Genomic DNA, 16,457 nt, shown 5'->3' with positions numbered 1-16,457 from the left:
CCATTTGTCTGTCAGTGGACATTTATTTCCATGTCTCGGCTATTTTAAATAGTGCTGCTATGAACACAGGGATGTATGTACCTTTTCAAATTACATAATTTTGCCTGGCTATATGCCTAGGAGTCGGGTTGCTGGATCATATGGCAACTCTATGTTTTAGTTTTTTGAAGAACTCTCCATAGTGGCTGCACCAATTTACATTCCCACCAGCAGTCATAGATCAAAAGTTTGTTAAAATTGATTTTTACTGGAGTCTAGTTGCTTTAGAATGTTGCATTAGTTTCTGCTCACAACAAAGTGAATCAGTCATACATATGCATATGTCCCCTCTCTTTTTAGGTTTCCCTCCCATTTAGGTCACAAAGCATCGAGTAGAAGTCCCTGTGCTATACAGCAGGTTCTCGTTAGTTATCTGTTTTATACACAGTACTGTATAGAACCCTGGAGAAGGGAATGGCAACCCACTCCAGTATTCTTGCCTGGAGAAATCCATAGACAGAGGAGCCTGGCAGGCTACAGTCCATGGGATCGCAAAGAGGTGGACACAACTGAGTGACTAACACTTACTTAGTGTATAGAACCTATCCTTTAAAATGATCGATACCGTCTGGGTCGTGGGAACACAGGTGATGTTCTGTGTTTCTGCGCATTTCCAAGTTTTTGAGACAGACTCCATATTACTCTTCAGCTCTAGTCTGCTGGCTGTTCCCCGTCTGTCTCCCTCCTATTTCCCTCTCTGGGCATTTGGACTTGCGGTCCTTCTACCTGGAGCCCGCTGCCCCTGGAACACACAACCCCTCCCCCACCAACTTCAGGGCTTTGCTGAAATGTCACTTCTTTGGTGAGGCCTCCTTAGATCCACCTTATTTAAAATATAAGCCAACTCCTCCCCCAGCTCACAGTCCCCCCTTCCCTGCTTCATTTTTGTCCACAGCATTTGTTCCCACCTGACGTACTTTGCATACCTACAACAGCTGAGCGCTGCCCTAAGGTGTTCCAAGCACGTGTGTGCTATTCTCTGTGTGTGTGCTCAGTCTTTGCAACCCCACTGACTGCAGCTCACCAGGCTCTAAGCGTGTAGTAGGTGACTAACAAGTAGTAGTTAAATGGATGACTAAATGCACGAACAGGACCATTTCAGTTTCTTCTGGCTTCTGCCAGGTTCTCCTTTGGGGTGGGAGTGGGCACAGGCGTGGGGCAGGTGGTGGGAAGTAGCAGCAGCAGATGGGAGGGGAGGCTTACAGGAAGAAGGAGGGGCTCTTAAATGATGTCGCACCGTAGCCCAGATACCAGCTTCTCTATGTTGGGGGGACAGGTGACAAAGGGCTCTCAATGAGGCCCCCAGGTTGAGAGCAATATTTGTGACCAGATCATAAGGGCCCCAGGGCAGAGAGAAATAAGCCAGGAAACCAGCCTTACACATAAAGCACCCAGGTTTTGAGAACACTCAAGAGAAGGTAGAGGCTTCCCCGGTGGCTCAGCGGTAAAGCATCTGCCTGCAGTGCAGGAGACACAGGAGACTCGGGTTCGATCCCTAGATCGGGGAGATCCCCTGGAGGAGGAAATGGCAATCCACTCCAGTATTCTTGCTTGAAGAATCCCATGGACAGAGGAGTCTGGCGGGCTAGAGTCCATGGGGTTGCAAAGAGTCAGAGACGACTGAGCACGTACACATACATACATACAAGAGAAGGTAAGAGCTGTTCTCAAACACACAAATGGGTAACCAGCCACAAGAAGGTGACCCTAAGAGGTTGCACTAGGTCTCCTGAGTAGAAGTTACAAGGGCTCCCATTTTGGTTTGGTGTCAAGAACTCTTCCCTTCTCCTCCCCTGCCACCGTCCATGAGTGCTGTCCACCGACAGCCAGAGTCCAGGCTTCACTTGTTCGCGGGTTGAACTTTTAATGAGTGCATTCAACAGTTATCAATTAGGTGGATTTACTCTGTGTCAAGGGTCCTGCTCAGGACTTTGAAAGCAATGAAGACTAAACATTATTCAAATAAATAAATACATATACAACTAGAAACTGTGAAAGCACAAAACTGGGTTGCCAGAGAGCGATCTAATTCAGACAAGGGGTCGGGGACCTCTAGGGGGCCTCCTAGATTTTTGAGGGAACCTAGAATGGTGAGCATGCCTCCAGCCAGTGAGATGTAGGAAGGGAGCCCCCCTCCAAAGGCCCTCAGAAGCAAGGAGTGACGCGTTAGAACTGGCGGGGAGCTGGGTGCACTTTGGAGGAACAGGAGGTTCAGAGACTGGAAGTGACTTGCCCACGGACACACAGCAGGTCGGTGGAGCCGTCCAGAGTTGGACGATCAGCTGAGTCCCCTGTGCCACCTCCTGAGGTCACATTTCCGCTTGGCTGTCTCACCCAAGAACTGTGTGCTATGGGGGGGGGGCCAGCCGCAACGGGGGGTGGGGGGTGGGGTTGAGGCTGGGGGTGGGGCGAGCTGCTGCCAGACCCCGGGAGGGATGGGGAAAGGGGTAGGGGCGGGTCCGATGACGTCATTTCCGGGGTCCGGGGTATATAAGCGGGGCGCGAGGATGCCCCACTGCTGCAGTGCCCGAGCCCAGTGCTGAGGGCGGATCGACAGACAGACGCACACGGAGGCCTTGCACCACCATCCACCCCACCATCCCCGCGCCGGTGTCGCCGCAGCCCGGCCGGAGCGAGCAGTCCAACCGCCCCTCGCCTGAGCGCGCGGCGTGCCCGACCCCAGACCGCCAGCTGCTTGGCGCCCCGGCTTCGCCATGCGCTCCGCCGCGGTCCTGGCGCTTCTGCTCTGCGCCGGGCAAGGTGAGCGAGCGCGGGCCCTTGGGGGAGAGGGTCCTGGACGCCCCTGACTGTCCTGAGGTCCAGGCACCGCGCAGCGCCGCGTGCCCCTCCATGCCTTCCCTCCGGCGTGGCGAGTTTTCAGCGCCACGGACAGCGCCCCGCCTCCCACCTGACCCCGCAGAGTGGCCTCGGCGCAGAACCCGCAGACCTGACTCTTTGACTCCGACTCCCGACCCCGCGGGACAGGGCTCCCAGTCGCCCCCACCCCACGTCTGGGCTGCTTCGGGGCCAGCGCCGGCTCAGCGCTGTGGCTGGTCAAGGTCATCTGGGGAGATGGGAGGACCGCTGTTGGTTCCCCTCTCTCTCCCTTCTTCCTCCTGCTCCCCACCGTCTGCCTGCCTTTGACTTCTACCTCTCCCAATCCCCCTCCTCCATCTCTTCTGCTCACCTCACTCTCTTTTCCATCACCTCTGGGGTCTCTCTGCCCTCCCTCATCCTCCCCCCACCTCAGTCCCTCCCAGCCACTGGCCTGTTTTCATAGCTCTTGGCTTCTGCTCCCACACCCCCTCCAGAGCATAGCTTTCCCAAAGGGAAGGGTTAAGGCTGTCAGTGCAGCCTGTGGGAGCCACCCCCATGAGGGTAGCAGTTGGGAAGGGAGATAAAATCAACTCTGCATCTCATTTGAGTGGGGGTGGTCTTAGGGAGGAGCATTGTGGTGAATGGGTCCCTGATGAACCCAGTCTGGAAGGACTGGGTTCTCCCCTCAGAGCAAAAGAGTGACCCCCGCTCTCTTTTTCTTCCTAGTCATTGCCCTGCCTGTGAACAGCCCCATGAATAAAGGGGACACTGAGGTAAGAAGGGGTGTGGGGATGTCCCGGGATGGGAGGAGCAGAAGACCCCAGTGGACCCCTCACAGCCAGTTCTTGGGCAGCTGCAGGAGTCTGGCATCAAGCCAGGAGCCAGCACTGCGGCTGCTGAGCCTGGGAACAGCTTGCAAAAGAAGATGTCAAAGTCTGCTAGATTTCCCTGCTTGCCTGCCACGGGGCCTTCCCCGGCCTCCTCTGAGTTGGGTGTGCAACCCGGTGGGACCTGTGTCTTACCCACTGGGCCCAGGGGCCAGGTCCACTGTCTTGAACACTCCAAATCTCGTAGTCCCACCATGGGCTGGTGGGGGTGACTTCTCTGAGGTTGTGGTTGTCCATTGTCCTGCGAGAACAGTCTTTATCTGCCTGGCTCCGGCCTCCCCCTTTGCTCTTCCTCAAGGCTCTTCCAGCAACACACCCACCCTATCCCACAGTCTGTAAAGCCCTGGCTCTCTCAGAGGACCGCAACGAAAACATTCTTGATCATAGCTCCTGCACCCAGGCCAGTTGGGGCTTCTGGTGGAGGTCACCCAGGAAAGGACTTAAAAGACATTGATGGGGGCTTCTGTGGCCAGCAAGAGACACTCTATGTTGGGCATATACCCAAAATCGATTCAAGTCTGAGTTGGGGCTGTTTTTCCAGTTTCTGATGTTCACAGATATCTCCACTTGTGAATTAGAGAAATTCTACTCCCTGCCTTTTCAGGAACTATTTTCTTGAGAGAGGCTATAGTTGAAACCCAAAGCATCAAAGAGATTTCAACCTCAGTGTGCTCATTTAAAATTTCCTGTTCATTAGTTACAGACAGGCCTGAATTGAAAAAAACCGCTGCCACTCATTATAGCTGTATCATCTTGGGAAAAATCCCTTGAATTCTCTGAGCTTTCCCTTTTCTTGCTGTAATGATATTTCCTTTGAGGGGAGTTGTAAGGAATGAAAAGAAGAAAGAAGAAAAGTCGCTCAGTTGTGTCTGACTCTTTGCAACCCCATGGACTATACAGTCCATAGAATTCTCCAGGCCAGAATACTGGAGTGGGTAGCTTTTCCCTTCTCCAGGCGATCTTCCCAACCCAGGGATTGAACCCAGGTCTCCCGCATTGCAGGCAGATTCTTTACCAGCTGAGCCACCAGGGAAGCCCTGGTAAGGAATAGCACTCCTGCGAATTGCTGACACATAGTTGGTCCTCAGTAAATAAGCATTTTTATTCCTAGCCTAGAGCTTCCTTTCTTGACCTCCCCATCATTCTTAGGACCCATACCCAATTTGCCTCTCCCAGAATCCGTCCTCATGGACTGGTGGTTATCTGATATTCCCAGTGCAAGGTTTGTGGTTGCAGGGTGCAGGCTATAAGCTGTTCCTTGCCACATTCCTTGTGGGAGACACTTTGGCCATCATATTGTTTTCAGCAGCCTGGGTCAGAGACACCAGAGCAGCTGGTGAAGACCTGCATGTTCTATCTAGGATGCCATGACTACTGTAGAGCCTGTCTGCCAGTTTGCTATCCTGGATCCTTGAACGGGTTGCCTTGGCATCCCATAGACACAGCCTTCCACCCCCTCACTCCTCACTGTGTTGCCTGATGCTTGTCTGACACTTCCTGCTTCTCTGCCCAGCTCTAGGCAGCTGAAGCAGGCTGGAAATTGCCAATCTCTCCCTGACTGTGTGTGGCACTCCATGTGTTACAGAGTATTTTCCCATCTTCTCACTCACATTTTACAGAGGAGGAAATTGAGACTCAGGTCAAGTCGCTTGCCCAAGATCACACAGCTAGGATGCCACACTACAGTTGGCACCATCTTCAAATATCATCCATTTATCAGATATCTGATTATCCATAGCACCTTGCTGGGCACTGGACAAGACTTTCAGAAGAATGGCTGCTGTTGGCCTGGGATGGGCACCCGGATGTAGTAGATGTATGCCCACATCCAGCCAGGGAATTCACCCAGTGGGTGAATATGGAGCCAGGCTGTGAGGCTGTCACTCCCTGCATGTGACAACCCCCTAGATATTTAGAGACAGTTTTCCAAGTCTTGTTTCCAGATGGGAAAGAGCCAGGAAAGGTCTTTGTTCTCCTCTGGGTGGTCCAGGAAGGCTTCCTGGAGATAGCTGACCTTTGGGGCATCTGCAAGACTAAAGTGCTTTTGCAGGACTACACCTCTAATGCTCAGGAGCAGCTTCCCCATCTTTAGAGAAACACTTGGGAAGAGAGGGTGCAGGGTGCTCACCCCCACCTTAGAGGGGCTCCTGCTGGCCAGGTGGTTGAGTGCCTGGCACTTGGTAAGTACTGTATGTGGATTTTTAGTATTACTGCTATTATTGTCTGGCTTAGAAAGCACAGAGCTAGGCATCCATGGACTCATGGATGAGTGAGCGTCATTATGTCCTCCTTAGAAATTTGGCTTGGAACTTCCAGGGGCTGAGTCCCAACTGACCCGATTCTGTTCCCAGGTGATGAAGTGCATTGTCGAGGTCATTTCTGACACGCTGTCCAAGCCCAGCCCCATGCCAGTCAGCAAGGAGTGTTTTGAGACGCTCCGAGGAGGTACGGGCCAGGCTCGGGGTGAGGGGCTGCTGCCTGCTGCAGGGCTGGGAGGCAAGGACATGGGTGTGTGGTTTTTGATGGAAGTCAACAATTTAATTAAGTAGTCACTGACCGTGTGCCTACCTTAGCCAGGTCTGTGCTGAGGTCTGAGTGGTACAGAGAGATGAAGAGCTAACAGCCCCTGTGTGCCTGGAGCTTACAGTCTAGCAGAGGGGAGTGATATGAACACAGTTAACTAGAATTCCGGGCAGAACGAAACCAGGGCTGGGAACAGCAAGCCCCCAGAATGTGAGCTCCCTGTGGATGAAGATTTTGTGTGCTAAATCCCCAGTGTTGAGGACAACCAGTGGCACCTGGTAGATCCCCTGAAGATGTGTGATGAATAGAGGAACACCAAGGGTGGGTGAGCATGAGAATGGCAAAGCTTTTGCGAGGAGGCAGTCAGTGTTGGCTGGATCCAACATTAGCATCAGGATTGGGATTTAAGAGAAAAGTGGGAAATCAATAGGTAGCAAAACGAAAAAGAGGGTACTCCAGGTATAGACAGCACTAGCAAAGGCATGGAGATGGGAAAACAGGTTGTGTTTGGAAACACTCCTGTGTCACTGCAGGAGATGCCATCTCTTGGCAGAAGTCTGGGTGCAGGGACAGTGGCTGACCTTCCTGATATGATAGCAAACTTGGAAAGGAAGTCATTTCAGAAGTGTTATCTCCAGACCCAATCTTGCTGCTACCACCAGGGTTCTGAGTTTCCAGAATAAATTCCTTGTGCTCAGCTGAAAATATTGATGGCAATCTCTTTCTCGGCTGTCTTCTGGAAACCACCCGTAACGACTCCCCTTCGTTGCAGATGAACGGATCCTCTCAATCCTGCGACATCAGAATTTGCTGAAAGAGCTCCAAGACCTCGCTCTCCAAGGTATTTTCCAACCACTGCACATGAATCTGGGTGAATTCCAGGACCTGAGAGTCAGAAAAATCACGGTGGAAGGTTGAGCAAGGTCTTGTTTCTGATCCTCACTTACCACCTTTTCGTTATAGGGTGGTAAGGTGGGGTCCTCTGTGCCACTTGGCCCAGTCTATCATTCATGCACTTAAAGGGATCAAGGCCCAGAGAGGCTGAGTAGCCTGTCCAAGGTCACACAATAAGTTAAGGACATCCCAAGACCAGATGCAGCTCTTCTAATACCCTGTGGTCTCTGGAGTTCAGCCATGTTAGAGGGGGCACTTTCAAGACTAGGTTACAGAGAGGACTTCTTTTCTCTGTTTAATGGGAAAGAAATTGGTCTCCAGGAGAGAGCAGGGGCCCCTTTGCCCTTGTGAGCTTCCCCTCAAAGGGGAGATGGGAGAAGCAGGATCTTGCTTGCCCCAAAACACAGCCCAGACTTCCAGTGTGCTTTCAGAATGAGGTGTGTCTTTCTCTAAGAGGTTAACAAAAATCCACTGATGCTCTTGGGAAATGGAATGATTTTGTGAGGTAGTGAGCTCCTTGTCACTGAGGATATTCAAGCAGAGCCCAGATAGGATACTGGGAATGGAGGGTTAGGCTGATGTCATCCCACAGAGTTAGCTACTCTGCCCAGCCCCAGGCTCCTTCCTGGGTTCCTGTGAGGCACAGAAGGCCTCCCTGGAAAATTGGAAGAAATGGGTCCTGGCCCTGCACCTCCCTGTGGGAAAGGGCTGTTTACTTGGGGGCGGGGCCAAGGGCATCCTCGTGCCTCTCTCTGAGAATGGGCCCTCGAGCAGGAGTCTCATATCTCCCTGCAAAGGAAATAAAGGCTCATCTTCAGGGCTTGGTTTGGGTGGGGTGGACTGGGTGGAGGGCACAAAGGCTACCCAGGCTCAGGGAAGACCCCTACTCTGAGGCCTCTAGGGCAGACTGAGCCACATGTACAATTGGAGAGCAATCTGGGGGAAGAGGCGAGTGAAAATAACCACAGCTGGAAGGCTCCCTGAGGCCCTCTCCAAGCTAGCACATCGTTGTTCCTCTCACTCACTTGTCCTGGAAGACAGACATCCACTGCACCTGGTTGCTAGGATACAATATGGTAATTTTTAAATTAATTATTGAATGACTGGCGTTATATTTAAATAATTAAATGTAATGTCAGTGAAGACTATGATAGGAAGAAGTGTCCAGAAATATCTGTTTACACACATACACACACATGTGTATATTCAATATAAACGGTGTCCAATATACAGGTACATTATTGTTTTCTGTTAAAAGAGGATGAGATAGATCTACATGTCTGTCCATCCACCCATCCATCCATCCATCAACCTATCCACCCACTCCCTCTTCTGTATTCTCAAAATGTCTTCTGCACAGCTCTATCCTAGCATTTACGATGCGGCCACCCTGTTTTATAGATGAGCACCCAAGTCTTGGATTGCCCAGGTCACCCAAGGTCATAGGGCAAAGAATTAACCAGGAGGTGTGAACCTTGGTCGGCCAGGGGCCAGATCTGGGCATAATCCCTGGTCCACAGCCACCATGTCAGGCACCTCTGGCCACCCTAGAAATTCCCATCATAGGAAAACCACCATTGGCTGCAGAGTTGGCCTGGCCGGGGCCCCCGTCAAGAACCAAGGGTAGGTGGAGACAGTCAGAGGAGGCAGCACAGCCTGGGCTGATGCAGGAAGAAGGGTCTCATGCTGCCCCTGGGCTGATGCAGACAGGTGTTCGGCCTGGACTTATGGGGGTCCATGGGGACAGGTGTTGCCTGAATCAAGAGCCCCCACGAGGGGACAAGCAGTCACTGTTACCTCCTGCTGCAGGGTCCCCTAGCCCAGGGGTCCCCAGTCTCTGGGCCGCACAGCTGGAAGTGAGCAGCAGGCAAGCGAGTGAAGCTTCATCTGTATTTACAGCTGCTCCCCATCGCTCATGTTACTCTCAGAGCTCCGCCTCCTGTCAGATCAGTGGCGGCATCAGATTTTCTTTAGAGCTTGAACCCTATTGAGTTTGAATCATCCCCAAACCATCCTCCCATTGACCCGATCTATGGAAAAATTGTCTTCTACAAAATCAATCCTTGGTGCCGAAAAGGTTGGGGACCGCTAACCTAGCTACCAGCCAGGTCCTGAGTGTCCCCCACTCCCTGCTCCTGCTCCTGGAGCCCTCGACGCTGAGTCTTCGCTACTCCGTGACGCAGCAGGCAGGGTGCGTTCTTATTTCACAGGTGAGAAGTGGAGTCTGGAGAGGTGATGGGGTCATGTGATGGGCCCTAGCTGGGAGGGGACAGCCAGCACCCCCCCACCAGCTCCTGCCCCCTCAATCTCTCACTGGGCAGGCCCAGAACAGGCCCAGTTTTACGGATGAGGAAACAGAGGCCACCATTCTCACAGCCAAACATGCGGGGCTCAGACCAAATGGGACGCTTTTCTCGTTTTCTTATCCAGGAGCCAAGGAGCGGACACATCAGCAGAAGAAGCACAGCAGTTACGAGGATGAACTCTCAGAGGTGCTTGAGAAGCCAAACGACCAGGCCGAGCTGAAAGGTCAGTGCTGACGAGTCTGGCCACAGACCAGGGGAGGGAGAATGAAGAGAACAGTAGTTACAATAGATCGAGGGTCCCGAGGAGTCAGAAGCCCCTCCTTTGGGTCCTGTAAGGAAGCTCTTATTTCCTTCTCTTTCCAAATGGGGAAACTGAGTCCCAGGGAGGTTGAAGCACCTTTCCAAGGCATAACCGGAGATGGAACGTCTCACTCCACAGCCCTTGATGGGTCCCATCTGCCCACCCCAAGCGCTGGCACTCTCGAGCAGGAGGCCTGGCAGGTGGGCAGCTTTGACTCTTCCCAGTGGCCACCCCCAGTGCCTGTCCTCCTGGGAATTTAGTGGTGCCCTAGCATAGCCTAGGGGCAGCAAGATCCCAGAGGAGTAGGTTTGAAATACTAAATGAATCTGGATCGTCTTTTTTTTTTTTTAATTTTAATTTTTTTTATTTTTGACTGCTTTGGGTCTTTGTTGCTGTGTGTGGGCTTTCTCTAGTTGGGGTGAGTGGGGGCTCCTCTCAAGTTGCAATGCACAGTAGTTTTAGAGTACGGACTTAGTTGCATCACAGCATGTGGGATCTTCTCGGACCAGGGATTGAACCCATGTCCCCTGCACTAGCAGGCGGTTTCTTAACCACTGGACCACCAGGAAAGTCCTGGATCATCCTTCTTGAAAACAGAGCTTTTAGGGGTCACAGAGATCATGGCTTAGGTCAGAGGGATGCTCTGTTAAACTCACCTTTCTGCCTAGAAACAGTCACACGCTTATCCTTGCAGCCCTGCTCTTTGCACGTGGAAAGTGAGTGAACAGGGCCAGTTCCTAGAAGCAGGGACCTCAGTGGTCATCCATCGGGGCTGAGAGGGGAAACCTGCCAGTGTGCCCTCACGTGGGCCAGGGCTCTCACCCTAGTGGCTGCTTGAGGCATGGCAGGGACTCACACATTCTGGTTCCATGGAAACGAGTGTCTGGCTGACTCTGGTTGTCTGCCATGGGCTGTAGGAGGGGCAATAGTGTAGCGTTCATTGGGGAGACAGCCACATGTCAATAATGCAAAGGGCACCCTGTACTTGGCATTCGGAGGTTTGCGTTCAAGGCTCAGCTCTGCCATCTGTGAGCACAGACAGGTCACCTTACCTTTCTAAGGATTGGTTTGAGTTTCTGTAAAGTGGGCATGGGAGCACTCCCACCTGGAGTCCTGGAGTCAAATGGGGGAATGTACTTTGTAGTGACTTGTTCGACAGTAATCATCTCTAGCAACAGGAGCGATTTTTACTAGATGAAAAGCTGTCTTCAAAGCAGGTACAAGTAAATACCTTTTAATGAAAGCTGACAAATACTGAGGAATTGAATGCTTTCACAGGGCGCTCAAGAGTGAATGCTTGCAGAAGGGAGAAGGAAGTCACAGTAATGGTGCCCATTACACAGAGAGGTTAAGGAACTTGCCCAAGATCACACAGCAGTTCAACTGCTGTCTTAATTTTAACTTCAGGGCTCTGTCTTCTGGGGTCATTTTCAAGGGGTCATCACATCCTCCTTCGAGAGGTAGAATTACAAAGAAAGAAACACAATCCTGTTGTGCTGAGGTCAAATCCAGACGTGGAGAAGGCAACTCTAATTCTCTCATGGGTGTCTTGGGCTGGGCTTGCTGGAAGCCTGGAGATACAGTGACTAAGATCTGAAATTGTGCCGTGGGGAGATCCGATGTGCAGCCTGGACCTCAGGGCCTGACTTTGCTCTGTTGTTTCTGTAGAGGGGACAGAAGAGGTGTCCTCCAAGGATGCTACAGAAAAAAGAGACGATTCTAAAGAGCTGGAGAAGAGTGATGAAGACTCGGACGGAGACAGGCCTCAGGCCTCCCCGGAACTTGGGCTGGGGTCCAAGGTTGAGGAGGACCACCAGGCCCCTGGGGAGGAGGCGGAGGCCCCCTCCAACGCCCACCCCCTAGCCAGCCTCCCCAACCCCAAACACCCAGGCCCACAGGCCGAGGAGGACAGCGAGGGCCCCTCCCAGGGTCCAGCTGGCAGGGAGAAGGGCCTGAGTGCAGAGCAAGGGAGGCAGGCAGCAAGAGAAGAGGAGGAGGAGGAGGAGAAGGGGGAGGAGGCCGAGGCTGGAGAGAAGGCCGTCCCGGAGGAAGAAAGCCCCCCCACCACAGCATTTAAACCCCACCCGAGCCTTGGCAGCAAGGAGACGCAGAGGGGTGAGACTGTGTTTGATGTCTGAGACTTCAGCAGATGTATTGGAGAGAGGGGGATGGGTGGGAGAGGGGTGCCCTGATCCATAATCTCATTCTACCTTCTCAACAACCCTGAAAGGTAGGTATTATTCCCATTTGCCAGACGGGAAACCAAGGCTCAGAGAGGTTAAGTAGTTTGCCCGTGGTCACACAGCTGATTTGTAGTAAACACAGAGATTCCATCCCAGGTTTGTCTGGTTCCAAAACCCTGCATCTCCCACTAGTCCACATAGCCCCTTTCCACCCCCAGGAGGGGAGAGGGGCTTTGCAGGGTGAGTGGGTGGGCTCTGGGAACCGAGGGGCAGCATGATGGGAGGGAACAGGCTGGTCTGGGGATACTGTTAGCCTCAACCAGGGCTTAGGAAAAGGTCCTGGCTCCTCTTGAGGGCCTGGTCAGGGTCTTTCGTTCCTCTCCAGCCGGGCGATCTCTGGGTTGGGTCTTCTGGGATGAGAGGGCTAAAGGAAGAGGTGACTTGGAGCTTTAGAGGGTCTTGTCAAGCATGGTATCAAGGTGGCCTTTCTCTCCAAGGGGAGTCTGTTGTGAGAGGCTGAGCTGGACCCGGTGTACAGGGTCTGTGGTCTCAACAATGGCCACAGAGAGACCTAAGGGAGCGGCAGGGACCCAGAAAGGTGGAAGCCGCTCCCTTATTCTCCCACTCTTGTCTACCAGCTGCTCCAGGTTGGCCCAAGGCTCTGGCCGTGGATGGAGCCAGGAAGATGGGGGCTGAGGAGGCCAAGCCTCCCGAGGGGAAGGAGGAGCGGGCGCACTCCCGGCAGGAGGAAGAAGAGATGGCAAGGGCCCGTCAAGGCCTATTCCCCGGCGGGAAGAGCGGGGAGCCCGAGCAGGAGGAGCAGCTCTCCAAGGAGTGGGAGGACGCCAAGCGATGGAGCAAGATGGACCAGCTGGCCAAGGAGCTGACGGCCGAGAAGCGGCTAGAGGGGGAGGAGGAGGAGGAAGACCCCGACCGCTCCATGAGGCTCTCCTTCCGTGCCCAGGGCTACGGCTTCAGGGGTCCCGGGCTGCAGCTGCGGCGAGGCTGGAGGCCGGTCTCCCGGGAGGACAGTGTGGAGGCCGGCCTGCCCCTCCAGGTGCGCGGCTACCCCGAGGAGAAGAAGGAGGAGGAGGGCAGCGCCAACCGCAGACCAGAGGTTGGTATGGGGTGGGAGCCGGCCCCGGGCCCCGCTGGGGGGCAGCTGCACCCAGACATGCTGACCCGCATCACCGAGGGGACACTGTCCCCTTGGAGTTGGGACTGGAGAAGCGCCTGGACAGGGGGCGCTCCAGGAGACTGGGAAGGCACAGGAGAAAGGGCGTGGGTGGCGGGGCACCCAGGAAAGCTGGTGGACAGGCAGACAGGAGAGAGAAACATTCAGATCAACACACGGAAGCTGAAGAGCTGGTGAGTGAAGCGGAGCCCAGAGGCGCTGGGAGGGGCCTTTGTCCTAAAGGCAGTAGGGAGCCTCTGCAGGTTTGGAAGCAGGACAAGGATGGATGGATGGTGCTTGGAGCTTTGAATGGAGGGAGTTTGGAAACTAAAGCTGGCCTTGGAGGGCCACTTGCTGCCTGGGGGAATCCAGGCTCGGGGCACCATTGGCCCTGAGAGCTGGGAGGGCAGGACAGGAGCAGACACTAAGGGACAGGTGGTGTCTGGGGAGGCCCTACCATTGGCCCAGCCGTGTCCTCTCCTGACCTCCAGGCAGTCCAACTGCACCCTCCTCCCAGGTTCAGGCCCTGCCTCCCGCCCTTCAATAGCAAAGTGGGGAGGGTCTGGTGGTGACGGGTAGGGGAGGCATGGGTGTGTGCCAGAAGACCCGGGGTCTGCCTCCTCCTAGCTGGGTGACCTTGGGCAGGTCACTTCCCTTCTCTGAGCTTCATCGGTTCCCTCATTTTTGAAATGGGGTTAAGAAATCCTCTGTGCCCACCTCATTATCATGATCAGAATGCACGCAAGCTTTGAAACCCTGGCCATGCCCAGGGCTACTTGGGAATCTCAGTGGGGTGTGGAGATATGATACCATGGGAGGGGATGGGACGGGACTTGGGGGCAGGCTGGCAACACCACCTTGGAGCTGGGGGAGGCCTTGGGGGAGTCCATGGTTCAGGTTTTAGTTCTCAGTGGGGGATCAGGGCCTTAGGGGCTGGGGCGTGTCTGAGGCCCTGGCCCCAGTGTTCTTCTCTGCCCACCCAGAAGACAATACGGCCCTTTCCTCGGGTCCCCAACCCATTCTCTGGGCCTGGGACTGGGTCCCAGGAGTCTGAGAGGGAGAAGACTCCTCTTTGGCAGCTGGCGCTGAGAGGTCATCTGCCTGTGTTCCCAGGGACTGAGGGGATAGGGCTTCAGGAAGCAACTGCTTGCCCCCCACCCCTCCCCAAGGCTAGGCACCTTTCATCACTGTCCTCCCCACCCAAACAAGCTGGGGAGAGCCAGGGTCCCTGAGGGACTGGCTGGCTTCCCTTCTTCTCCATGGGCAGAGGGGCCCTTGGACTGCAGGGAGGAGAAATGGGGACCCAAGTTCTGAGGACCAGATGGGGCAGGGCCCCCCGACTCAGCCCAAAGGTCTTAGAAAAAACAACCCCAGAATCACAGAACTCCTGCCTGGGGGGTTACTCCAAGATGGGGGCCACTAGGATCCCCATTTCCTTGGCAGGCATTGTCCGTCTCTTCTCACTGGGCCCCAGGCAGGGACTCCTGGAAAACCGCCCCTCTCAGTCAAAGCTTGGAGAAGGCAATAGCACCCCACTCCAGTACTCTTGCCTGGAAAATCCCATGGACGGAGGAGCCTGGTAGGCTACAGTCCATGAGGTCTCGAAGAGTCGGACACGACTGAGCGACTTCACTTTCACTTTTCCCTTTCATGAACTGGAGAAGGCAATGGCAACCCACTCCAGTATTCTTGCCTGGAGAATCTCACGGATGGCGGAGCCTGGTGGGCTGCCGTCTGTGGGGTCGCACAGAGTCGGACACAACTGAAGCGACTTAGCAGTAGCAGTAACAGCAGTCAAAGCTGGGGTATGGCTGACTCCTACTGTGAATCTGAGGGCATACTCTTGTGGACGTCAGTCCCAGAGGGTCCCTGGCTGCCCTGGACCACCCTGGCAGCCAGAGCTTGGGGACCCAGTGACGGGGATGGGGGATGGAGGCCCCGTCCAGGCAGTGCTCACGTCCTCAGGCCCCCTGCCCGTCAGGTAGGGAGTCCTGCAGCAGACAGGAAATCTAGGCACGGCCTCACCCTAGAAGCCACTGTCACAGCCTTAGTGTGGAGCTGGGGGACTTGAAGCAGCTCTGAAAGGCACCAGAGGCTTGGTTTCCCACATGCCTGCCCAGAGCCGTCGAGGAAGAGGGGGGCCTGAAGAATAGTCCCCCGGGGCCGGTGTGGGGTCAGGGCACACTCCTGCACGCCCGGCTCCTCAGAGCAGCACAGTAGGGCGGCTTCACTGTCCCCATGAAATAGATGAGGCTCAGAGAGGCAAAGCCACCCATCCGAAGTCACACAGCTAAGCCAGGCACCACCAGTCTGACTGCGCGCTCCAGGCTCCAGCGCCCGGGTGACTCTGGGTGTTCTCTCCTAGGACCAGGAGCTGGAGAGCTTGTCGGCCATCGAGGCGGAGCTGGAGAAGGTGGCCCACCAGCTGCAGGAACTGCGGCGGGGCTGAGGTGCCAACTGGCCCCACCAGCCAGGGCCCCGAGACACCCCGTGGTCCTGGCTCTGTTGTCCCCCCTGCAGGTCCTGGCCAGACGGCCCCAGGCACTGCTTCCGGGAGGGAGGCCGCCCCTAGCCTGCCCAAGCCCAGCCCACCCCGTTGCCCCCATGCTCTTTTCCTCCTGCTCCTGACCCCTGCCCCAGTGCACCCCTCTGCAGGGCAGACCCCTTGCCTTTCAACGATTATCCTGTCTCTGAACACAGGCAGCCTTATCAAAGTTTCCCTTCCACCATTAGAGCCACTGGGCCTAACTGCAATAAGTACTGACCTTTAGGTGAAAGCTGAGGACTCCTGACTATATTGTGTATGAAAGTTATCTAAGGAAAATAAATCTGCTCTGGGCTCTTTCCTGTGTCTCTGAACTTACCCCCTCTTGACTCCAAGTAGGGTGGGATGGATGGATTCAGGCAAAAGGACAAGGGGAGGGTCAATCCCCCTGGGGTAACTCTGGGCCACTTTCCAGCCCAGGGATTAGAGGGTGAGTAACACTGCTGCTCAGAACATCAGTTTCCTCATCTGTGAAGTGGGGGTGCTGACACCTGCCCCAAAGTGCACGTGGGATTAAAGAACACTTCCCCCATCTCCCAGCCACATGTGAGCCGCGCCAGGCAGGGACGGGGCTGGTTTGGGAAACAGCCTCTGCTCTGTGCTGGGTAGAGGCCCTGACAGTCCCAGGATAGTACCTGCCACCAAGGCCACAGGCCCAGCCAACTCTGGACTTCCTGACTCAGGCCTCTGAGCTGCAGGCCCCCCCTTGGCACAAATCTGTCATCTCCTCTGACCTGATACATGCACGGGGCTCTGGTGCATTTGAAGTTCTTGAACTTAACGGTTCA

The 16,457-nt window shown here is 54.6% G+C and overlaps 1 protein-coding gene across 5 annotated transcripts; it reads left to right on the top strand.

The window, feature by feature from the left end:
* The first annotated feature begins 2,556 nt into the window (after window positions 1-2,556).
* On the top strand, window positions 2,557-15,968 carry CHGA (chromogranin A). Of its 5 annotated transcripts, none has more exons than XM_081548137.1 (8): window positions 2,557-2,799; window positions 3,583-3,629; window positions 6,095-6,188; window positions 7,039-7,107; window positions 9,591-9,689; window positions 11,436-11,882; window positions 12,598-13,067; window positions 15,490-15,968. In XM_081548137.1, the coding sequence occupies exons 1-8, from the start codon at window positions 2,754-2,756 to the stop codon at window positions 15,571-15,573; spliced, it is 1,356 nt and encodes a 451-aa protein (XP_081404263.1). In that variant the 5' UTR covers window positions 2,557-2,753; the 3' UTR covers window positions 15,574-15,968. The 5 variants fall into 5 exon arrangements, with proteins under 5 accessions (XP_081404263.1, XP_081404262.1, XP_081404261.1 ...); XM_081548136.1 differs by having other exon boundaries at window positions 12,589-13,067; XM_081548135.1 differs by having other exon boundaries at window positions 12,589-13,071.
* The last annotated feature ends 489 nt before the right edge of the window (window positions 15,969-16,457 follow it).

Source organism: Giraffa tippelskirchi, chromosome 12 (genome assembly GCF_054371585.1).
Source record: "Giraffa tippelskirchi isolate mGirTip1 chromosome 12, T2T-mGirTip1v1.2.pri, whole genome shotgun sequence".
Lineage (NCBI taxonomy): Eukaryota > Metazoa > Chordata > Mammalia > Artiodactyla > Giraffidae > Giraffa > Giraffa tippelskirchi.
This window is presented reverse-complemented; position numbering and strand designations above follow the sequence as displayed.

Coding starts and splice junctions, on each gene's coding strand:
- CHGA (XM_081548135.1), top strand. CDS start 2,754: ATGCGCTCCGCCGCGGTCCTGGCGCTTCTGCTCTGCGCCGGGCAAG. Junction 3,630..6,094: donor TGAATAAAGGGGACACTGAG/GTAAGAAGGGGT, acceptor TTCTGTTCCCAG/GTGATGAAGTGCATTGTCGA. Junction 9,690..11,435: donor CGACCAGGCCGAGCTGAAAG/GTCAGTGCTGAC, acceptor TTGTTTCTGTAG/AGGGGACAGAAGAGGTGTCC.